This window comes from Haliotis rufescens, unplaced genomic scaffold (assembly GCF_023055435.1).
Source record: "Haliotis rufescens isolate VD_foot unplaced genomic scaffold, xgHalRufe1.0.p SCAF_3, whole genome shotgun sequence".
Taxonomy (NCBI): Eukaryota; Metazoa; Mollusca; class Gastropoda; order Lepetellida; family Haliotidae; genus Haliotis; species Haliotis rufescens.
The window spans coordinates 52,263,619-52,288,778 of NW_025964001.1; the positions used below are offsets into that span (position 1 = coordinate 52,263,619).

Genomic DNA, 25,160 nt, shown 5'->3' on the forward strand with positions numbered 1-25,160 from the left:
CGACGTCATGTAGCTGGAATATTGCTGAGTGCGGTGTTAAACAGCAACAACAAAATCACATAAAAATACTTGCATGCGAGTTTCATGCTCCCAACAAACACATTCAAATTATGCGCTGTGCATTAACATGCATGTGTAAATTGTGAATTACCTTAAAGTCGAGATGTCTTCATGAATATTTATTGGAAGTTGCATTTCAGAATAGATTTATTTTATTGAATCCTATATGAAGCGGAGTTACTTTTTCCTGTTAGTATATGTGTTCCATGTATGTATCGTGCAGATTTCAACTCCAGAAAGGCAAAACTAGTTGAGTGACCACCTTTCTGTTGGACCATTTTAAAAATTGTTTTTGAAAAACACTAAGGAACTGACTTTGTTTTACAAATATCCCAGTCTCTCAATAACATTTCAGTTCTATAATGTCAAATTGAAGGGTTTATGCCCTAGTGGCCAGACCACACAAGGGAGACTAAATGTGCCAGGGATAACATGAAACATGACTCTATACTCTGTACTCTAACGTGCACTGACGAGCAAAAGAAATTGTACTAAGATAAAAATTTATTAGAATTTGAATGCAAACACGAAATTATATTTCCAAATCACGGTAAACCAATCTGAGAAATGCAACAGACACGGGTGCAACCGAAGCTTGCTTCAGTTCACTGAGTTCGGTGTTACGTGACTTTATTCGTTAAACATGAAAGTGCCCATGCACTGTGATCACTGGGTGCATATGGGTATAACACCATATATTCAATATTCGTGAATGCACAAGAAGTACTTGACAGTAACATGACACGTTTATCGACAGGACAGAGAGAGATCGGACCATTGATATGCTGCAGTAGGGAACCAGACATGACACTGTCGTGGACACCTTTGTTGCACTCGTTGCAAGCATGATGGTGGCAATGAGGGCAGGCAGTAGACAGACCCAGAACAGATGGACCACGTGTCGCCGAATCCAGCGAAGATCGTTATTTTTGACTGACGGCATCAGCATCAACTGCCTCAGGACGGGTCAGACGTTTCACTCTATCCAGACGACTGCGTCAGCCATCTTCCCTAAGCAAGAGGGTTAACTGACGTTAAAAGTCCAGTTTCCACCCTTGTCGAACTAGGCTTGAATTCCTGGACTCAATCGTAGCGCCACCAGTTGCTATTACCAGTTATGTCACTTCTAAGCCTCTCCTATGGACCAATCAGATTCCACCTCTCGTATCACTTGCAAACAAAATGGCGGCGCCCAGTCAATACGCTCTGATCGATAATCAAGATCTCTATTGTGATAAAACGGGTCTTACATCGCGAAGTGCATCGACTCACGTGAGCACCTTGATCAAAAACATGAAAAGATTTAGAAAATATCTGTTGACAACTAGTTGGCGGTACACATGCTTTGCAAATCCTGCAATCGACCGAAATCTGCACGAAAGTTTATGAACCGGATTTCGATTTCGTTGCGCGATTTTGATTGGACTATGCATAGACTCGTTAGTCCAGCCAAATTGTAACTCCAATAATACCAGCCTAGCTCGACAAGGGTAGAAACTGGACTTTTATAGTCAGTTAACTCTCTTGCCTCGGGAAGATGGCGTCAGCGTGCTATTCGGACACCTTTCTGGATCACGTTGCACACCGTACAACGGCAGACAGGAACTGGCAGAGTGTCACGTTTTCTGACGCAGAGTAGGTCCCAGCTCTTCAGAGCAGATAGTAGAGTACACGTGTATCGTCCTCGGGAAGAATTCACGGCTCGATGAGTCCAGGAGGTAGCGTAATGATTTGGATAGTGATTTGTGGTCAGGAAAAGACGGACATTCTCACAACACAACCTTACATCGACGAAGCATTGCGCCAGGTGTGCTGTGCTCAGCCCACGTATCTTCCGCTTCTCCTCTGGTCAATAACGTCAACCTTTTGCACTGATCAGTTTCATCTCCTGACATGTCGCCAATTGAACAACTCTGGGGCCACCTTGATAGTCAGGCATGACCAAACCCGTCTGCAAACAGACGTGACTTATGGACAAACCGAATATTGGACATTGAGGTTGACTGATCATTTCAATTCCATCCATTCAGTGTGACTAATCCCAACCCTATTTACAGTGGCCGCAAAGTGACATGACCTTTTTGTCCTCGTGAACCTGTATTTTCGCTGCGTTATAACTGTAACATTGCCGTCGATTTGCTTAATTCGTGAGTACAACGCTACATTTGGAATATCTTCTTGTCTTTTCGTCAAGCTGCAGGTATGGTTTGGCATACTTTCTTTCGCAGGGTTAGCAGTCACACATGTGTTTTGACATGACACTCAATGTCAAAACCCAGCACGCAGTCTGCTAGAGAGAGGCCTGGAGTCACTGAAACACACGGTGTCTGTGCCTATGTGATGCCTCCGTCGGGACAACATGAAACGCCTGACATGCTGGTGTAGCGCGGGGTTGACGGGCGTGTTGACAGGGTACTGACACGGCCGTCTGTGGACAAACACTGACCCTCCAGGGATAGGCACGTATTGGGGACGCTGCAATGATAGATTTAAATAAATTAACATTTAACAACATAAACTCAAGACTCTAATCGGTTTTAGTGAGTATAGACCTCATGTTACAGCTTCAAATTATTTCACGAGGTTAACTTTGAATAATATTATCTTAACATTCGGACTCCCGTGGGTTACCTGATGTGACGTTAAATTTGCACTCACTCACTCACTCACTCGTGGGCTACCGGATCCCAGTATTTCAAGATTGTAGGAGCTTACTAACGGGGATTGGTTGGTCAGACGTGTCCGTGTGCCGCGTTCTCATACGTTCAGTCACTTGTTTTCCTGACCCATACCCGACTTGTAACATGCCGACGTTATACATGCTGTCTGTGGCGTTAAAGAACATTTACTCACTCGCTTACAAGATCATAAATAATATTTTACTTAATTGATGTAATTAGGTATTATCGCTCGCTTCTTGTTGCCCGTTTCCCAAAACACAAATGTGTATCATGACACATAATTTAACTAACTTGTAACATAATTCAACCAATTATGATTGTTTACTGAGAAAACATTATGTGAAATGCATCATAGATATTTAAACACTCAGGACATTTTTTTGGCAAGAAGTAGGTATCCCCATGGAAACCAGTTATGCTCCCCTCCTTGTTGGTCCATTTTTGGTATATGAATAATAAATTCTTCTCAGATTGGCAAAATCTAAACACGGGGATGTGTCACCATATAAGTTCGGTTTATATTACCTCAATTTCAAATCTCCTTAATTCTGCAACACGGTTCCTATCTCTTGACAGTGATTGTGTTCCCTGATCACAGAATGTCTTGATCCTGTTCTCGAGGACACACAGGTTAGAGTCACTCGTTTCCCAGTCAAAGTATTCCTCGTCATCACACTCCACCTCAGGCCTCTTGTTCTCCTTCTTCTTCCTCACTCCCGAACAGATGACCCTGGACCTCTCCTCCTTCTTGTCCTTCTGAAACTGTTCCATCTCTTCATAAATCCCGACAACCAGATCACGGTTTGGAGCCTCTTCCTTTCTCGACCCCTGCCCAAATTCATACTCGAAGTCACATCTTGTTACCGTCACAGAACCCGCAGCTGTTGGCGGTCTGACAGACGGTGAACCCTTTCCTCCAGACGGAGTAAGAGCAGACGACAGAGGTCTCAAAACCCCTCCATCACCCACAGCAACGCTTGCTGTTGATAAAGGTCTGTAACCTAACAGTTCATTCTCAGCTTCGATGTTGTTCCTCAACTTATCCAAACTTCTTGGCATCTTAGTCCGTTTCTCGCGTGGATCATTGAATCTCTGAAATCGCGAAGCATTTGCGACAATCTTTTTGGCCTTCTCAGCCGAGCGTTGCTTGTAGTATAAAGCATCAGGTAAAAGTGGTTGGATAAGCGGACTCCTATCCTGCAGGAACATGTCTATGAGGTGTATCAACTCCTTGCTCCTGTGGTAATGTTCACCTCTTCTGAGGTAGAGTTCAGGATGTGGCAGCATGTCCTTGAGGACACCCTGAAGCTTCTTGAGGAGCGGTATTTGTGCCCCCGTAGTGGTACACAGTCGGCCGCACACTTTCCGGTACGCCTCCACCTTTAACATCTCCGCAGTGTGTGGGTTCTTCTTCTGTACCAGACGCTCATAGTTCTTGCTGTTCAGTATGAAGACATCGGTGTTCTCTGTGGAGATGAGAGTCCCAATGTTTGTGTCCAGCTCAAGGCTCATCTCTATATCACCTGGGAGGGAAATGAAAGCGAGTGACACTTTCACAATATCACTTCAAATAGTACACGGTATATCGTAATGGTTTTTAGGTGTTTCCAGATTTGTTGGAGATTTATTATTGAGTGAGTATGTCACGTTTTTGTTTTTTGGTGAAACCCACGTTCATGGACATGGTGTTGAATCTTGTACTCATATGATTTGTTTGTTGTTTAACGCCGCACTCAGCAATATATCCCAGCTATATGACGGCGGTCTGTTAATAATCGAGTCTGGACCAGACAATCCAGTGACTGACATCATGAGCATCGCAATGAGCAATTGGGTGAGCCTGACCACCCGTCAGTCGCCTTTTACGCCTTTTACGACATAGTAGTCATATGACGTTGAGGACATGCGATTGAGTTAACACATCAGGGTGTTGTGCATTGTCTACGAATTGTACGCATTTGCACTGACCACTCCCTCAACGGCCTCAATTCCCGAGATGATTACAATAAATATCAACCTACCAACAATATCTGTATCAATGAGTAAGTGAGTATGGTTTTACGCCGCTTTTAGCAATATTACAGCAATATCACGGCGGAGGACACCAGAAATGGGCTTCACACATTGTACCCATGTCGGGATTCGAACCCGGGTCTTCGTCGTGACGAGCGAACGCTTTAACCACTAGGCTTCCTGGCCGCCCCATATCTATATCACCTGAGAGACAGAGAAACGAGTGAGTGATTGAAATGCCTCCTGGTGTATACTGGAGTATGGAGCTGAAGGACTAATCACCTAATATTACAGGAAAGACGGACCTACCAACAATCTCGTTTTCCTCGACGCAGCACACGTTTACATATCTGGACATGACCCGTCTCTCGGCAGCCGCGTACCCCTCCTTCCGGCGGACTCGGATGTGGTCTGACGTCACACTTTCTTTACTCACTGAACCGTCTGCATTTACACTGCAAAAATCATTAAAATGACGCCACACAACAAGATTGAACTGTACGTATTACTGATGCTACGAATATGAAACCTATGTGATATATCCGTGTAATACCCACGTCTTGTACTGTTTGTATATCGCTGCATTCTGGGGCCTCATGATCTTGGCGTACTGGGTGACGTGCTTTGCCGGCTCCATGACCAGTTTGGCTTGACCGCTGCGGAACAAATGTGTACTTTGGTCGGTGAAAGTTGGAAGTATCTTGAGCAAACTTAACTATCACGTTACCAGTGCTAGGATCACGATGTAACCTTTATAAAAACAAAGGAAGTATTACATTTGATATAATTGGTGAGAGAGCTGAGTTTAGCGCCTTTTTATCAAGGGGTATATCACGATGTGCCAGCTTAATTTGAAGGGATGTAATGCAATTCTTTGACGTTTCCCACTTTGGAGAAACCCAAACATTGTGACGAGTTTGGTGCAGACAAACCATGGATCATATTCATAGGATCCTGGCAGGCCAGAGTGACCCAGAGGACTTGAAACATGATATGTAGGTTACTAAATTAGGATGAATATGTTTTCGGCAGGAAAGCCTTCTAGACCTTCTAGCCACCATCGCTGACGACGCCGATGCGACCCTTACCTGTTGAGGGGTGTCCCTGAGTGACTGTGGCAGAGAGGTAGGCGTGTGTCTCTTACCTCATCATGAAGATCAGCCCCGTGGAGGGGTGTCCCTGAGTGGCTGTGGCAGAGAGGTAGGGGTGTGTCTCTTACCTCATCATGAAGATCAGCCCCGTGGAGGGGTGTCCCTGAGTGGCTGTGGCAGAGAAATAGGGGTGTGTCTCTTACCTCATCATGAAGATCAGCCCCGTGGAGGGGTGTCCCTGAGTGGCTGTGGCAGATAAATAGGGGTGTGTCTCTTTCCTCATCATGAAGATCAGCCCCGTGGACGGGTGTCCCTGAGTGGCTGTGGCAGAGAGGTAGGGGTGTGTCTCTTACCTCATTATGAAGATCAGCCCCGTTGAGGGGTGTCCCTGAGTGGCTATGACGGAGCCGTAGGGGTGTGTCTCCTTCCTGAGACTCATCTCGCAGAGTCTCCTGAGTCTGGGCGACCAGTTGGAGAAGAGGGGGTACGTGTCCACAAACGACCTCCGCTCTCGGTACTCCTCCTCCTGCTTCGCCTGTTGAACAGTGAGTGAGTGAGTGAGTGGGTGGGTGGTAGGGTGGGTGGGATGTGTTTTGAGTGAAACTACTGTGACCTGAACATACTCGAGTCTAGGTCATACGCCCCCGTGTGACTGCACTTGCATCGATCCATGGTTACGATGACACTCAAATCAGCCAGGTCACACATCGACCCACTGTAGACGTTACTTTGGACAAGTACGGGTTAGTATGGATGTATTATACTCCGGAATTCTCCCGCGGGTGACTAACAGAAGTGAATTGTTCGTTGATGACAAAATCATTCACAGAGCGGTTTTCGTAGAGTTACATCGAGCACATATTCAGGGAATATTATAGCGGTAAAGTTATACAGTGAACTATCGATAACTCGAAGCACTTAAGACATTCGAGTTATCCATGCTTTGCAAGGGCTCTCTAGATACTTTTACTGCCTACAGCATACTACACTTAGTTTTCAGAAGGGGGTGGGGTGGGGTCCGGACCTCGTGGACTTCTTGATTCGCCTATGTTTTGAGTGAGTGAGTGAGTGAGTGAGTTGGGTTTAACGCCGCTTTTAACAGTATTCCAGTTATATCACGGCGTGTCAGCTTAATATGGGAGGAAAGTCCGAAGTGATGCAGGTCTCGGACGTTTACCACTTCGGTGAAACCCAGGAGCACGGGTATGGTGCTGACAAACCTAGAAACATACTCGGGGCGAACCGGGATTTGAACCCACAATCATAGGTTTCTGGCGTGCCCAAGGAAGGCAACTCTGCACAGCGAATCGCGGCGTCTTAGACGACTGGGCCACGCGTGGCCCCCTATGCTTTGAGGCAAACGGAGTATCGATATAGGATTCTACCAGAAAGTCATGTCGCCTAAACACTACATCGAGTTAAAAGGACTTAACGAAGTTTCGACGCATATTCTGTTCATTATATAACCTATCTGAACGAAAACCAAAGCCTTGGATTTTGATCGAACTTCACCGCTATGCATACGTTAGATATCAAGTTAATCTTAGCCTCGTTTTAAGAGGATCAGGTAGCAACTAACCTTGACCGATCTGTTGAAGAGGTCCCTGGAGATGACAAGGAGGTCAGTCTCATAGTCGGTGATGATGGTGGCGTTACGGACAGCATCCTCGCTAATCAGGGCAATCTCTCCAAAACTCTTACCTGCATCTGCACCATTGAAAACAATAACTGTAATTTATTTACGGAACCTGCTCTCTTTTCCTGTTTTGTATTCAGAAATATTCCGGCTATATCACAGCGGCCTGTAAATACTAGTAATCGTGACTAGGACAGACAAATTCAAAACAGCTGTTGATATTGCTTGGATACGATGACAAGCAGTCGACCAAGTCTCCAGCCTCTCCACCCGATCTCATTTAGCCGCCACTTAAGACAAGCAGTATAGTGCTGATACATATTCTAACCCGGGTCGCAACGGTATCCAAATTTAGTATCAAATTGAAGAATTACTCCAGATATACAAACTGCTCGGTAAAAGAAAGTATACACCCATGTTTGATGGAAGCAAAATATTATGCAAACAAGAAATGGTATTTCAGTGGTGATGCATTTGATACGGAAATCATCGGGGTTTTGTACCTTTTGTTTGTCGTGTTTTCAGCCAAGTAACGTTTTGATAACGTTTCTACTGTTTTGGTCAAACCCAATTTTCAAGTGTGTACTTTCTGTTGCCCGACATTTACTCCAAATCCCATTAAAGTTACTCCACGCTATCGATGTCTTACTGTAAACACTAAAATAAATTCTTTAACAGGGCCGGTAATCAAATGCCTATTATTAGTACTTCTGTAACTGTTGTAACGTACCAAAGTGCATTATGAACTTCCCATATGTTGTCCGGTCTAAAGGTTTCCTTCGCTTTCCGTGTGTGCCGAGGGTGACATCTAGGCCGACGTCCTCGTCTTTCACTGGGCTAAGATGATAGGGATCATCGTCGTCAGATCGGATCGTGTCGATGTAGACGGAGGTACGACCGGACAACATGATGAAGAAACTGTTGGAGAAAGTCACGTGTTGACACGCAGTGCTGACAGATGTGGCCACGTGTAGCTTTACATTAACCGTATCCTGATTCAACTCCATCTGGTCATGAACCCGATTTAATCTTGCCATATTCGATGTTGTCTAGCAGTGATTGTCTTTCCAGTCTTTCCAGCGACTCTCACAAGCCATATTTTACTCTAAATAGCCATATTTCTACTTTAACTAGCCAAGTTTCTACTCCCACAAGCCATATTATTACTCTAACCAGCCATATGTTTACTCTCACAAGCCATATTTTTACTTTAACCAGCCATATTTCTACTTTAACCAGCCACATGTTTACTCTCACAAGCCATATTTTTACTTTAACTAGCCAAGTTTCTACTTTATCCGTATTCTACTCTAACTGGCCATATGTCCACTCTATTCAGACATATTCCGAACATAGCAAGTGAAGTTTGGACTACATCTAACTGCCATAACGTCATAATGCTTCTATGATGCACATTACTCTGTTCAGATATTGTTCGACTCTAACTGGCCCGTTTAATTATTTTGTTGCTCTGAACGAGTCTGAACAAGTCTGAACGATCCACACGGTCGTCGTAGGCATGCCATCAACTATGTCACTGACCGGCCACCTGATCCACTAAGACGACTCTTGTGGCCAGCAATAGATAGCTGGCACCTGTCGACTCTTTCTAGCCATGTTCCGATCATCTTTAGATATCATATCTAGTCATACTTTATACCCGTCTTCGTGTTCGTGTACACGTCCCCGCTCGATCTGTACGTGTGTAGGGACCACTTCCGTGGTCTAGAGGATAGAGGTCTGCCCGGAGAGCGGAAGGTCGGTGGTTCGATCTCTGGCCGCGTCATACCGAAAAACGTTAACAAATATGGTATTTGTAGTTAGCCTGTCTGGCGTTCGGCATCACGGGAATACAACAAGGACTAGCCAGTATAATGTGTCTGAGTGGGATATCCACGATAAACTGCGGTAAATCAGTGGGATAGCATTATGAAACCAGCATTAGTCTGGACTAGAACACGCAATTCCACCACCCCCACCCACCCCCACATACACGTGAATGAACGCCGCTATATAAAGCAATAATCTTGAACGCGACATTAAGCCCCATTCCACCTCACCCCACTATGTACGTGCTTTACAGGAGCGTTGTCTCACCAGTCGCCCTTGTCGCCCTGTCTGATGAGGACGTCGTCCACGGTGGAGTGGCGGTAGCTGCAGTTCCTGATCACATCCTTCAGCACAACTGGAAACACATGGACCAAGTTGTTCAGAAAGCTCATCAGTAAAATTTAATGAATATTGTTTTACTTCCCAAGTCAGAAGTACCCAGTTATTGAATAGCGGCATGTAAGTAATTGTCTATATGTTATTTAACACCGCACTCAACAATAGTCCAGTTATATGACAGACATAACAGGTGCTTATACTACGAGCAACGTCCATTCGGTCTGGGCGCGATGGAAGTCACCGAGATCAACGTAGTCGCCTCGTACTAGCACTGATGTAGAGGGGAATATCCGAGCTGAAATTTACAATACATGGTACACGGCTCTTCATAATTTCGTTGTATCCTAAACATTGTTGCAGGTAACCTGCTCTAACACAGTATTATATACAAATTATTTTGAGCTTTTAAGCATTATGCAAAATTATGAAAATATTTAATAGCTAATTTCACACGATTCCTTCATGTGCCGCCGTAACTGAGGTTGACAATTCAAACATCTCAAATCAAACGATGAGGGTTCGAAATCCGCAGGCGACACATGTTTTCGGAAAGAAATTGAAATTATTTACTTGTCAATAAATGTAAAAAATAGTTCCGTTCTTAAAAGAAATGGAGCGTTCAAACAATAGAATGACGTCACAGATGTGTTCTAACGCCGGGGACGTTTTCTAACCCGGACTCCCCAAGCGGCTGTACATGATTCAGGGAGTCTCGGCAGCGTAGGCCACAATCCACGCCGACAGGTGAGACGACATATACAACAAACAGGGACACATTGTGAAGCCACCCAATCCTCATTAGTCGACACTTACGTTAAGCACGGGGAACTGGGGACATATTCTGCCCTGGTATTCCCACGTGGAAACACAACCAGAACAAACTGGTGTAAGGAAAGGGATAGAGTGAGTGAATTTGGTTTTACGTCGCTTTTAGCAATATTCCAGCAATATCACGGCGGGGGACACCAGAAATGGGCTTCACACATTGTACGGGAATCGAACCTGGGCCTTCGGCGTGACGAGCGAACGCTTTAACTACTAGGTTACCCGACCGGAAAGAGATAGAAACCTGTTAAATTCTAGAACTTATTCGGGATATATTTTTCACAATTGCTCTGGATTTCATTACAATAATTGATGGGTTTTTTTCGCTTTTGTAAACTGAAACTTATCACTGAAGGGAAAAGAAATCATACCTGTATCAAGTCCTTGAAGAAGCTCGCTTTTTTTACGTAACCATGGCAACACCATATCTATGTCCCTCTCTCCTCTCTGCTGGCATCCCTTGCTGATCAAGGTCACGACACGCTCCTGCAGTTTGACGAATGGCATTTTAGATCTACGTTCACTAAAAAATAATTTCTTGTGACTAGTAAAATAACTGAGTTTTCCCTCTGATACCGTGTTTCTCTGTGTTATTTCCCCGTAAGCATGTTCCAGTGTGAAATCCAAGATGCCTTAACTTCAACGAAACATGTTCATTTCCTTGACGCCCTTACAAGTTGAACATGCACCTTGGTTCCAGCACACCCCTACCATATGTCTAGCGTGTGTAACTGACATTTCCCGATGGGACAGACAGGGGTCTATGACGTCTCCTTGCTTGCGACAATATTGCAAATATTAGCATGCGAAAGGATTGGCGTATTGTGTTGGTGGCAAGGGTGCCAGATTGTTTTTCATCAAATTTCACCTGTGTACAAGGGCGGCAAATTGATCTGCCCCGATGATTAGTTAACCACAACAGTTTCAGGAAAACCCTGTTGTTTGGCTTTACTTGTTTATTGAAGGTACACTAGCTGTCCTTTTATTGTATATTCTCTGCCTTGAGTTTACACTAAACGGGTCTTGATAAGAAGTAATTAACTTTCACAAGGTGTGATCCTTGTAGCACCTCTTTTCATCTGTATAGAAGTCAAAACATGCTGACTCAAGATTCGCTGATCGTTAGTTCGAATCCAAGATTCCCTGAAGGAAGATTATTCCATCAAAGATGAGGGGGAACTGTGCCGTTATAGCTGATAATCTGCTCAAAGCGTACCCTCACTTATCCAGGGTATTATAGCTCAGATTCTATCAGGATAAATCCCCTGGGTCCATTTGCTTCGTTTTGAGTTCGATTCAGTGACACGGCGCTATATACAGAGAGCCGCAAATAAAAATTCAGCGCTGTGCGAGATATTTTGTTAGGGACAAACTATATTTTGTTACTGCTTCAAGACATGAAATTATTCTCTGAAAGGATTATTCCTTGACATCCTGTGAACCATTTAGTTAGCAGTTAAGAAAACAATTCGGATATTTCGGGAACAAATAAAATGTGTGAGTTAAAATGTAACGTCGCATCAGCAATGTTTCAGCTAAATAACCACACAATTGAAAGAACCTTTGAAACCAAAGCTCGCTCAATCTGGAAAATTATAACATAGCCTAAAAAGGGTTAACCGCCCTGACACCATGTCAGTCGAAGAGTCTACCCTTTCGGTGTTAAGTTTAATGTAGCTGCTCTATATAATACACTCGTATTGATGTTGTATTATGAAAGTGTACTCGCCATGACCATGTTTATTCTCATAGGTTACAGCTGGACTTTCTCCAACCTTTAGCCATTGTATCATTCCGCCTGACCTGGGGTCAATGCAAGTGTCCCCAGTAGAGCGAGGCCCTTTCAACGTTGCAATGAGATCGTGATAATGTACTATAGACGTAAGCCGCGTGTGTCGTATTTACAGGTAGCTTCACAATATCGTATTGTGTGAGACATGAGTGCTCTCTGAATGTTCGCTCTTCAAGGTATCACGTTAATGAACTGTACTGTTGTTTGTAATAGGTGTATACATGTAGACATAAATAGGAGATATCTCTCAAATCTGCGATTATAGATGCTGTCGTGGGAAATAGCTGTTATTGGGATATCAGAGAACAACTCGTTTGTGAGACCTCCGTAAGAATGTCAGCGCAGACAAAAGCTTCAGTAGACGGTATTTCTTTTCTAATATCACAGAGAGAAAGAGGGGAGAGAGAGGGGGAGAGTTAGAGAGAGAGAGAGAGGGGGGGGGGGGGGGGGGGGGGAGACACATGCAGGGAAACAGAGAGAAAGACAGACGCAGACAGACAGAGACAGACAGACAGACAAACGGAGACAGAGAGAAAAGAAGAAGCAAAAAACAAAAGAGAAAAAAGAGAAAAACATGTATTCATATCACGTTTAGGTTCGCATCATTCTAGATATATGAATGTGAAAAGAAGAAGCTTTCATGCCTTAAAAAGTTCAACGTTTACCGCACTGTATCAATGATTAACTATTGTACGTCACTTTCTGTTCTGATCGAACTTACATATGAAGTCCAAAGACGACCGTTCACCACAACACAGCTGTTAAACCCCATAACAATGATAATAAATATATTTAAATGTTTTTGCACAAAAGTGCATCTTGGCAATGATGTGTGTGCGTTTAAGACAAAAAATATATCTTCAAGAAAGAGATTTGAAGAATAAATCAACTCACTGAAATAGTTCCATGCAGGAGTTTGGGTAACCCAGGCCTCATGCTCAAAGTGTTCTATACTAAGCATCGGTGAATACTTTAGGACTATATCAATAAGAGAAATATCAATAATGAATTCCTAATGTACTATCATAATGCTCAGCCTCGTGGTGCAATCTGCAACCCACACATTGCCATTGCCCATTGTAGCGCAGAGGGGGGATTGGCCCCGTCAAGGTCTCATTCAAGAATTGCCGATAGTGAAGCCAAGGATAATGTTTGATCGAATACCAGTCATCTAGGCTTAATGTTATGTGTTCAAGAGCATGTAGGTTACTAAATACCATTAGGCCGCTGCTTGACACGGGTAGAAAGAATAGGAGCTTTGTCCAATAGCAAGCTTTGACACCCGGCATTGGCTTAATTGAAAATGGGGATTTCGTTTACAAAATATTACAAAGGTATTTTTACATACATCAGAGAGTGTTTTAACGCCACAAGATTCATGTTATTACATCGAGGGAGACCATTAATGGGCTTCAAGCATGATTCCAACATTGGGAATCGAACAGGGTGTTCGGCGTGAAGAGCAAACACTTTACCCACTAGACTAGCCAACCAATAGTTTTGATGACAGATGAAAATTAAATTGTATAGATATTATTAACATTTATTGCTATTAATTTCATGTTATCCATATAAAGTTGTTATATATGAAAAGGTGAAGTTTCATGAGGGATTTGCAAGATATGTATTTTTGTAATATGATGAGTTGTTATCATAACATGAATCCTTAGCCTGGTACCGCGAGTGGTATCTTGATCGGTGAATAGCGCTTCGTGTTGATTTTCTGGCTGTCGATCAATTTTGTGAGATATGGGGGCACAACTTACCGAGTCGTCAAATGCGCCGCAATTCGCTGTGCAGAGTTGCGTCCCTTTGGCTTGCCAGGGTCCGACATGTATGAGAGTAGGCTAAAATCCCAGATTCGCTGTGACTTTTTTGCTTGGTTTGTCAGCACCATGCCTATGCTCGTGCTAAACTTCTAAGACCTGCATATATATACTAATGGAAATGAATAAGGGAAGACTAAGTTTTAGACACAGCAAAATGACCCGTTGGAAACAATACACATACACACATCTCAGCATTAGATTCTGACATGTGTTGAATTTTGTATTCGCGCTATTTCAAACGTACCGGCAGTAAAGCTAATTTCCCTATACTTTTCATTGTTTCCTTATTCCTTTCAATCAGCATGTATAACCGTATAGTACTCTCAGAGGTCGTTTTTATTTTTATTTAAAAACGCGCTAGCAAGTCTAGGACGATCGATGACAGTGTAATGACTGGCAAGAGTTTAATGCACAGGTGCCAAGCAGACTTTGATGTCTGTAGGCAAAACAATCGATATATGTCTCAGATCTACAGCGGATGCTTGCACAAAAAATAATATTTCTCATAAATATTCATATAGCTTACTACAGCACAAGCCACTCAGCTAACAATACAATGGATTTAGCGACATTCATAACCAACCCGCATGCAAGGGGCGACGATACGCTCAGCTGGCAGGCAAGGATTATGGGGTGAATGAGTGAGTGGGTGGGTGAGTGTTCTTTAACAAAGCTGCTTTTAATCATATTCTGTACCAGACAAACCAGTGGTCGACAGTATGCGCAAATATCCATGATGTGCAAAGACACACCATCAGGCAGGTGACACGTGTTGACCAACCTCCCGCTCTTCAGTTGAATCTTACGACAAGCATAGGGTACAAGGGCACTGGGGATCGATTCTGTCTCGCGCTGGAAGCATGACGTAGGACCAAATATACTCTGACTAATTACAGCTACCAAGCAGCTAAATAATGACACGTCATCACCACATGCATTTATGCATTGGAAGTATGATGGATTGATAAACTGTAAGCTCACATTGTCCCCTCCACCAAAACGAGCAGCTTCCTACACTGCTGGGACTATCAACATCGTCACTGAATACGTAATGAAGCATGGCCTGTGAAAGATTAAAAATCCTTATTTTTAAGAGGACCAAACGTATTATACACACCCTCTTTCATTTGCCTATTGATACTTTTACATTTAAATCTCTCCCAGGGTAAAATTTAAATGAGAATTGTGGGTTATTCATTGATTTTATAAAATACAATTCAATAAGTCTCTCGTCTGTCCTATGGGACCAAAATTCAAATGCAAGCTTTTGATATTCCAGACATTGTCAACCCTTCCATCAGGAAGCTCGCGCCCTGTCACAGCCAGAGGCAGAATTACGCTGAAACTGTAGGAAGGCCAAGCTGTTGGTTTTACCACTGCTGAGGGAGCCTTGTTTTCAATCTGTTGACCCTTGGAAGCACAATTCAACAATACAATAGCTTTCTACAGAATGGATCTCTCATCAGTTAGCGAATCGTTTGCCTTTAAAACCACCACTTGGGAACATCCATTCCATCTGATTCTAGATAACCTGGACTCCTCCGTGGGCGAGTGTGGGAGCGTCTGCCCAGAGTGCAGGTCGTTGCATGTTTCTCTCCCCAGCCGCGTCATACTAAAGGATGTTAAAAGATGGAACTTGTTGTTACCCTGCCTGGCGTTCTTCCTTAAGTGGATACAACAAGGACTGGTTGGCTCTGAATCAGTATATACTGTAGCTGAGTTGCGTATCCACGTGAAAACTGAGGTATAGAAGCACTTATGCCTGCGTGGTCCAGAGGATAGAGTGTCTGCTTGGAGAGCAAAATGTCGGTGGTTCGATCCTAAGCCGCGTCATACCAAAACACGTTTGAAGATGGTACTTGTTGTTACACTGCCTGGTGCTTGGCATTAAGTGAGTGAGTATGGCTGTATGCCGCTTTTGACAATATCACGGCGGGGGACACCAGAAACGAGCTTCACACATTGCACACATGTGGGCAACCCGGGTCTTCGCTTTAACCACTAGGCTACCCCACCGCCCCTCTCGGCATTAAGGAGATAAAATATGGACTGGCCAGCATCAGGATTTCACATGAGGCAGAAATCATGCATATCAGCCTAAGTTTCATCCTAAATTCTCACGATACTCCTGATTATATTTGTTTTCATATTTGACACAACATATTATTGTCAGTACCGTTTCCTGCAATAACATTACAGGGGCTGTAACAGAAATTGTTCCTATCTTCATTATGACGTATCCTAAGTAATAGAAAGCTCGTTGACTAGGACCATGACTATTACTTCTGAACTCTTCAAGGCTGAAGTAAAGGGTGCCGTTGTACAGAACAACCCTAGCAACTACGACTGTCGGAAGTCTATGTTTATGGGAGTTACGATCACTTTAGCCCTACGATCGCTTTGTACAACAGCAACCAGCTTTTTATTGCTCAAATGCTGAGAGGCCACAGCATTTAATACCACTTTTATAGAAATCTCGCTGACTTGGTTGATGCATGTCGTCTTCCAAATGCGTAGATCGATGCTCATGAATGCCAGTCACCAGACTCGATTATTTACAGACCGACGTAGTTGTAATATTGCTGAGTGCTGCGTTAAACAAACAACAAATCATTCTGAAGAAGGAAATTATGGAGACCCTCTAAACATCTGGGAACAATATGTATCATGGATGCTCATGAGAACAGTTTGCTGCGAGAAATATACTCTTCAAAAAAAGAAACTTGACATAGATGTAAAACCACTTTTTGCCAAATATCTAAAATAATTACATTAATTGAGAACCAAATAAGTCAAACAGAACGATGATGTGTCTATAATTCGCGAAAACACATGCAAAGCACATAAACGTAGCGTTTCGGGATCAATTTTACAGCTTCATCCAAACGCAACCGCCTGTAAAAAACGTGCAGCACAGGATCCTGCATTTAGGCATGCAGGCCCCCCTGCTGAATGGGTATAAAAATCCACATCAACGGCTGTTCATACAGTCCTTATAACGGCAGTAGAGGCGGTGACAGAATGCCAAGACTGAATGCAGCTCAACGGAACAACGCCATTCGGAGATTACAAGTTGGAGCAACTCAGCAAGAAGTGGCCAGGCACTTTGGCGTATCCAGGCAGACAATCTCCGCACTGTGGACCCGATACAATAACACCAACAGAGTTGACGACAGACCAAGGTCAGGAAGATCAAGGGTGACAATCCAAGCACAAGATCGATACATCCGGCTGCGACACCTCCGACACCTCCGAGACCGCACCACCACAGCCACGTCTACAACCACACAGATCCCTGGGGTACGCAGAATATCAGATCAAACGGTACGCAACAGACTGAGGGAGGCTGGACTTTTTGCACGAAGACCTGTTCGACGTGATGTATTGACCCCACGTCATCTGGCGGACCGTCTGCTTTGGTGCCAACAGAAGGTTAGATCGGCACGTGCAAGGTGGAGAAATGTACTGTTTACTGACGAGTCTCGTTTCCTACTCACACGTCCTGATGGGCGCGCACGTGTCTACGGGGTGAACGTTACGCCCCCAACTGTGTGCAGCAGGCTGTCCCATTTGGCGGCGGGAGTGTCATGGTATGGGCCGGAATTCATCACGGTGGTAGGACGCCTCTCGTGCATGTGGAAGGTGCATTGACAGGTGTGCGTTACAGACTTGATCCTACAGCCTTGCGTTCTTCCTCACGTCAACGTTCATGGCGGACAGTTCCAGCAGGAAAACGCACGTGTTTGTCAGGACTTCTTACACCACCACAACATCCAGACATTACCTTGGCCAGCCCGGTCACCAGATTTGTCCCCGATTGAGCATCTGTGGGACGAGTTGGATCGATGCGTTCGCAGAAGGAATCCACCGCCCCAAACACTTCCGGCGCTTCTTGATGCACTACAGCATGAATGGCAGCACATCCAACAGCGTGTTATTGACAACTTGATTGCATCTATGGGTCGTCGGTGTCAAGCGGTGATTGATGCACATGTGGTGGGCACAACCGATACTGACATTTCTGTACCCCTGTGACATTAACTGTATCGTGTACGTGTGTCTGTCTAGGTGAACTTCAAACAGTGTTTCAATTATGGTTTCTGTGTCCTATTTTGAAACAATCGCATTATATTACATTTTGAAAGTCAGTGTCAAGTTTCTTTTTTTGAAGAGTATATGTTGAGGCAGCTACTTCAGTTTCTTGAAATTGAAAGTCTATTAAGTTGTAGCCAGAGACATGTCATAGAAATATGCTCTTGATACGAGAGGTGGCTGAGCCTAACTACGAAGAATGTACAAAAGTAAATCCTTAACAGTTGGCATGTATCAAGTACAGTACATTCCAAATACACACCTAGCAGCATGTGTCTGCAGGCATTAAAGGAATGATACATTGTGTTTTTTTTCACGTAAACCAATTCAAAACAAATAACAGCATCTGTATAGTATCTTTTTTATTATTTTTATGGAGAAAGATATGTAACATTTTCTGTTGCTATGCACATATTACATATGAGAACAATAAACACTCCCTGCACAGCAGTTCAGGTGGTGATGAAACTAGCATACTGAGTAGTGTTTCAGCTGAGGTAGCCAGCATCTCAAGTACACATTAACAAGTGTGTCACAATTCACCGATGTATGTCAATTTACACCTAATCGTAAGACACATGACATGCCTACCAATGTATCAATTCATAGTCTACCATCACATTGTAGAATCCTGTATTCTGATTGGTCTGCCAGAAATATCGAATTTAGCATGATTCTGCTGCATTACTGCAAAAGAAAATATTTATTCAGAAGCACTTCTTTCACAAACCTGCCCGATTAACAGCTTCAAATACTGATCTTACTTCTTAAACGAAGCAAAATATGTTGCAGTTTCTACATTATTTACAGCCTGTGTGGCAATATCACAGGGACAACTTGATGGATTTTAAACTTTGATTCAATGGTTGAAAATTTTGAAACCGCATAGATATGAAATTTACAGATATTGAATCTACATTCAAAACATATAAATTGAAAACACATGAGGTTTATCTTCTAATTTTTCAATTCTGTATCAATTTTCAAAAGGTTCTATTAACCAGGTTTTGCAGGAATCCTGACAGATAGTGTTTGCTTACCTATCACATACCTAACACCAAAGGTGCTTGCATTATACCCGGTACTATAAGAACAAGCATAAAGTAATCAGTAATGCAACTTAAACACTAATGACCTCATGTCAGCCTGGTCAAATGTAACATTTAAAAATCTCTTTAAAAATAACAATCTGATCTAAGCATTGCAATATGTAGCAAAACATGACATAGGCATATCATGACCTCTACAATATTCAACACAATAAATGACCATACATACATGACATAAGCACTACAGCACTACCCCACAAAAAAGAAAGTTCTATTTGATCTGACATGTATAAGGTTAAATACGGTAACACCCTCAACATGACACCAACATGACAAGCTAGCCTCTGGAGCAAAAGCACTGGGGAAAATAATCTTTTTTGAGGGGTATTTTAACTACATTGGCAATAATGTAGGACAGTATTAACAGGCTCAAACTGTATTTGAGGGGCCTTGAAACCATAGACATACCTGAAATAGTCGTCTGTTCCACTCAGGATGGTTTTCATGTTCTTTATAACAGCTACAAATTGCAAATGTAACCACTTTGGCTTCTTCTTAAGAGGTGACTTACCTATGAGGTACGACAAGTCATGGATCGTTTCTTCAGAGTGAATGAATGGTGTATCCGCGACCCATTGGCAACTGTCTAATAGCTTTCATTCAAGACAATGGATAATTCCTAGTTCAGAGTTGGTTATTCCATATGTTACTGATTGCAATTTTAAGAATGAAATTATGAAGAAAGTATATGGAAAATTAACCCTACAGAAAACTTTGTGACAGTCATGGAATTTGTGAGCTCACCAACAATGGATGTATATACATTATGGTTCTCACCAATGAAGCAGTGTGATGTCACATTGCTTCAACTGATCAATATGTTCAGAAGTATTAGTGTGAGTGAGTGAGTGAGTTTGGTTTTACACCGCTTTTAGCAATATTCCAGCAATATCACGGCGGGGAACACCGGAATTGGGTTTCACACATTGTACCCATGTTGGGAATCGATCCCGGGCCCTCGACGTGACGAGCGAAGCTTTAACCACTAGGCTACCCAACCGGCCCTGAGAAGCATTAAAATGGATGTGCTAATATTGGAAAGTATTTTCATTTGATCTTCCTGCCCTTATGCTTATGGGTGTATTTGGCAACATACTTTCTGTACATTGCAATGATTATGTCTCATAGAGCTTGTGTTTTTCTTACATTTTAATGATGTTCTTACAGCATTGAAACTAAGCCACTAGAAACGTAGATGTCACTTTTTGGTTTACAAGTTATTTCTAAACTACAGAAGTGGTTTTCATCCCGAAACTCAACATAATAAATAATCAAACAACAAATGAAATACACAACACAACAATATGATGTTTGGCTGAAAAACATAGCAAAGATACCACTGCATGAAATCAAAATGAGCTGGACAAGATGTTTGTAATTGCAGATCTAAAAACTAAAATGTACAAACAAATGAAGACAAGACACATGAGATATTTCATCACTGGATTTTCTACAAAATATGTTAAGACTTGGAACCCAGCTCAACTTGGATCATAATAATAAGAAGAAACGTCATATACACTACTATTGCTCACTCCCATGTTGATAATCTAGAAAATAACATTACAACCACATATACTACTCAAAACAAGTTAAGGAACACCCACAAGTGGAAGGCTGTGTGTTGCAATACCCACCAGCCATGAGAGTTCACTCCAGTCATAGGATAAAATCATGTTCTTTAACTTCTTTTTAGTAGTATATATCCTTGGGCCCTGTTAATTCCTTAAAAACCAACCAAGTCACAGAATCTGAACATTTTATCCAATTTAGTCTCCGCCTGGGGCCCTCTTCTAACCTGGCTCCCCTAATGGATGTGTCTGTTGGAAATAGTGGCCCCTATGCTCAAGCCTGGATTAATAATGGCAGTATTTGTCCAGCAAGGTTTATGACGCTAGTGAGGCCAGGGGTGCCATGGCCGATTTATCAAGTGCCTAAAGGAAACAAACCTATTTCAGTCTTGGTTAACCCCAGCAATGCTAACATTGTTCGTGTTTTCTGTCCAGTAAAAACTGTGTACTGACTGCACAGGAGGAGGGCTAGCGCCAGGTTTCAGACACTCCTCAACGTGTTTATCATGAAATAAATATATTCAAACATTTTATGAAATGATATGGTCACGACAAATCCTGATACCATGAATCCACGGGAAAACTGGTGTGTTCTTGCTTATCTTATCGTGCTCCATGTTGATACACAAATGCACTTGATACCCATCTTCCCAACTCTTATGAACTCTCCACAATGCACAGTGCATGTCCTTCATGGTCCATACGATCCAAGTCTTGTCCTTCATGGTCCATACGATCCAAGTCTTGTCCTTCATGGTCCATACGATCCAAGTCTTGTCCTTCATGGTCCATACGATCCAAGTCTTGTCCTGCATGGTCCATACGATCCAAGTCTCGTCCTGCATGGTCCATATGGCCCACGTCCATCTCACATGTCCGAGGCACACAGTGGCAGCGTGAAACACCCTGCTAGCTCCCGTTCTGCTGCTGCTGCTCCTGCTGACTGCCGGCCTTCCTCTGTGCGGCATAGTCCACTGTGGTCTGCAGAATCTTCTTCTCACAAGTCCTGAGTTGGAGAGCGAGAAGCAGTGCCGGGGACAAGTCCGATTTCTTCAACTGCTCCTCATCAGCCTGAGGGATATCAACATGCATGTGACATATTAACAGTGTGCATAACTGTGTCTTAACTCAGGGATTTCTCCAGAATTCCCAACTAAGTGACCAATGCAGGCAATTAGGGAAAGAAATGATTAATTTGCTCAAATTGGTCAGTAGAATACAAGTCAACTGTACAAAGCCACACCATCCACTAATACTATAAAATATGAATTGGGAAAATACCATCTATGAGTGGCCAATCAGATCACTCATATTTACAACCAGTAATGATAAGTTGCCCAGACAGCTGGTAGCTCTCACCTCAAGTGTGGTTGGGTAGGCTTTGAGCAAGAGGGCCGCCCTGGTCTGCAGGAAGGTCCACACCTTCTGTTCATTCTCCTCTGTCACGGGCGCCTCGAGGTCCTTCAGCTGTTCCAATCCCTCCTGACTCGTGTCACTGCTGAACTTGGACTTCAGAGGACCTGCCACCCAACACAGTGTTATTCTAGTTGTGACTAGGTGTTTAACCCAACAGGACCAAAAGAAATTTGAAAGTTATCAAAGTCATTTTTTTAAAAAGGCTAGTCAGATTAGAAGATAGACACAATTTTATGGATAAAAACTTCTTTAATACTGTGAAAAGTGACGTTTTGGTATAGATCCTTATACCGTTGTCAAGCAAGTCTTTGTTGAAAGAAGTTGTTATCCATAAAATTGTGTCTATCTTGTCATCCGTCAACTTCTCAGTAATGCCTATCAAACAATTTAGTCAGATTATATGATGTACTTGTCAGAATCTCAAATGCCTCTAGCTACCTTGTAAAACATGTGTCTGATGAGAATGACTTAAACACAGCAAAACCCAGGCTACTAGGTATGTTAACAACACAGTCATACACACATCTGGGATATGACCTTGACCCTCAGTCATAAACAGTCTGAGTGAAACTGTTTGCAAGTCATTTGGTAAGTGAAAGACTCACCTTCTTCCATGTTGAAGACTCTAAGGAATGCCAGCAGATCTCCATCAACAGGGTTATCACCCACATGTAGGAAGAACGCTCTGGACCTGAAGTCACAACAGCAGCATCATCACCATTCTTATCATCACAGCCAGCATCATCAACATAACCATCTTCATCCTGACCACCAACATCATCACCAACATCATCACCATCCTATCATCACAATCCTATCATCACCATCCTTATCATCACCCTCCTTGTCTTCACCATCCTTGTCATCACCATCCTATCAGCACCATCCTTATCATCACCTTCCTTATCACCCTCCTTGTCTTCACCATCCTTGTCATCACCATCCTTATCACCACCATCCTTATCAACACCCTCCTTTTCACCACCCTCCTTATCACCATCCTTATCAACACCCTCCTTATCACCACCCTCCTTATCAGCACCCTCCTTATCAGCACCCTCCTTATCCTCACCCTCCGCATCACCACCCTCCTTATCAACACCCTCCTTATCACCACCATCCTTATCACCACCCTCCTTATCACCATCCTTATCAACACCATCCTTATCAACACCCTCCTTATCACCACCCTCCTTATCACCACCCTCCTTATCACCATCCTCCTTATCACCACCATCCTTATCATCACCATCATCCTTATCACCATCCTTATCATCACTAGCCTAGTCACCACCATCCTTATCACCACCACCCTTATCACATCCCATCATCACCATCCTTATCATCACCCTCCTTATCATGACCATCGTCATCACCATCTTTATCACCACCATCATCCTTATCATCACCACCATCATATTGCAAACATATTGCAGTTAACATCATCATTGTGATCCTAAACTCATGCACAAAGCAACCACAATAAGATTACAGTCCCCATTATATGATCTTATGATAGTATTGACTGACGAACTGCCACTTATGTTTCTCTATAACTTTAAACTTTCAGAGTCTGAACAACAATGGTCGTGTATGAACCAGCCTTGACCCTGACAATGCAATGATCACAAGTTGCCATATTCACTGTAGTGAATACTCCAGAAATTCAGTTTATTCATGAAAAGCTTTGAAGTCAAATATCACAAAAACTGTATGAGTATGGTGTTTTATAAAATGTCAACTTACGGCTGCAGCCCAATCCGGCTGAGGACTTCAGCCTTGGCTGCGAAAAGAGGGTCCCCCTTGCTGATACCTAAACAATGAACCAAATCTATATTTCTTGATCCAAACATTGTATTTCTAAACATGAGATATGACAGCAGATATGTTGCAGATATTACCCAGCTGAGAAGTTTTATTTCAAGTTAAGGAAGATTCACATTACAGATGGCAAATATTCAAGAAGGTTTCACATCAATATGATCAATATGAGCTAAAAAGAGACTATTTTCACAGTAGCAAGGGACTCACCTAATTTCAGACACAGGCGATCATGTTCATTCTCTGGGTACACAAATCCATTGTGAACAAGGAACTCTGCATTGGATCGAGCACCATAGAAAATGAAGATCTGGGAAACAAATGATTGCAGCCCATAAACAATCATGTGGACGAGGGGATGATGGTTACAGTGCAAGGTAACGATTTTGAGAGAATTTAAGCGCATGTTGAAAGTGTAAAGGTCAGAATAAGGTCAAAATCTAAAATATCACGAAAAATGGAACATGTGTAATGAGCTCCACAACTAACCCCACTTTCATACTAGGTTTCATTACATTTTGAATAAAACTGACTAATGGTAAGTAATAAGCTTTTCAATATGGTGGCTCGATTATGAACCTCTTGGAGAAATTAAGAATATGAAGATTCAGCTTTTTTTGGTCTGTGATTTCTGAGTTGATGCTTACAGTGGGAGGAAATGCATTATAAGAGAATATAAGAGCATCCTCGAGGTGATAAAAATACTGCAATAAGAGGATCATATATATTGAGTCCCACTACTAACAACAAAGATACTAAATTTCACACATTGTAAAAAAGAAATGGCATGGCAATAAACAGGTTTTTCAATAGGGCTGCCATAGCAGCCGTATTGAAATAATCTTTTTACATCACATTATATCACCAAACTACTCCCTGTAAACCTACCCATCACAAGCTAAAACTAATAAAATCCGTGACATTTTTAATATTTGTATACATATCCTGCTTTACTTCTTAATGCATATACTGCCTGTCCTTGACAGAGAGAAAGAGCTTGTGTGAGGTCTTGCTGAAATCTGAACTTGGCCTTCTGGTCTTCTAGAAGAAAGCGG

The 25,160-nt window shown here is 42.8% G+C and overlaps 2 protein-coding genes across 5 annotated transcripts in view; both read right to left on the reverse strand.

The window, feature by feature from the left end:
• Positions 1-2,185: 2,185 nt before the first annotated feature.
• Positions 2,186-11,219, reverse strand: LOC124141996. Its single transcript, XM_046510219.2, has 9 exons — positions 10,847-11,219; positions 9,579-9,666; positions 8,212-8,399; positions 7,425-7,552; positions 6,199-6,380; positions 5,312-5,410; positions 5,064-5,209; positions 3,267-4,264; positions 2,186-2,535 (listed from the first exon to the last, which is right to left on the reverse strand). Exons 1-9 carry the CDS (start codon positions 10,980-10,982, stop codon positions 2,329-2,331), a joined length of 2,172 nt encoding a protein of 723 aa, XP_046366175.2. The 5' UTR covers positions 10,983-11,219; the 3' UTR covers positions 2,186-2,328.
• Positions 11,220-18,533: 7,314 nt separating this feature from the next.
• Positions 18,534-25,160, reverse strand: part of LOC124141962 (actin-histidine N-methyltransferase-like) — a 32,400-nt gene continuing 25,773 nt past the window's right edge. For all 4 annotated transcript variants that reach the window (XM_046510166.2, XM_046510164.2, XM_046510165.2 and 1 more), the window contains exons 12-16: positions 24,316-24,415; positions 24,031-24,097; positions 22,890-22,975; positions 22,228-22,388; positions 18,534-21,939 (exon numbers count right to left, since the gene is read on the reverse strand). In XM_046510166.2, the coding sequence (XP_046366122.1) occupies positions 21,778-21,939; positions 22,228-22,388; positions 22,890-22,975; positions 24,031-24,097; positions 24,316-24,415 (576 nt within the window). In that variant the 3' untranslated portion in view covers positions 18,534-21,777. The remainder of the gene's footprint in view (positions 21,940-22,227; positions 22,389-22,889; positions 22,976-24,030; positions 24,098-24,315; positions 24,416-25,160) is intronic.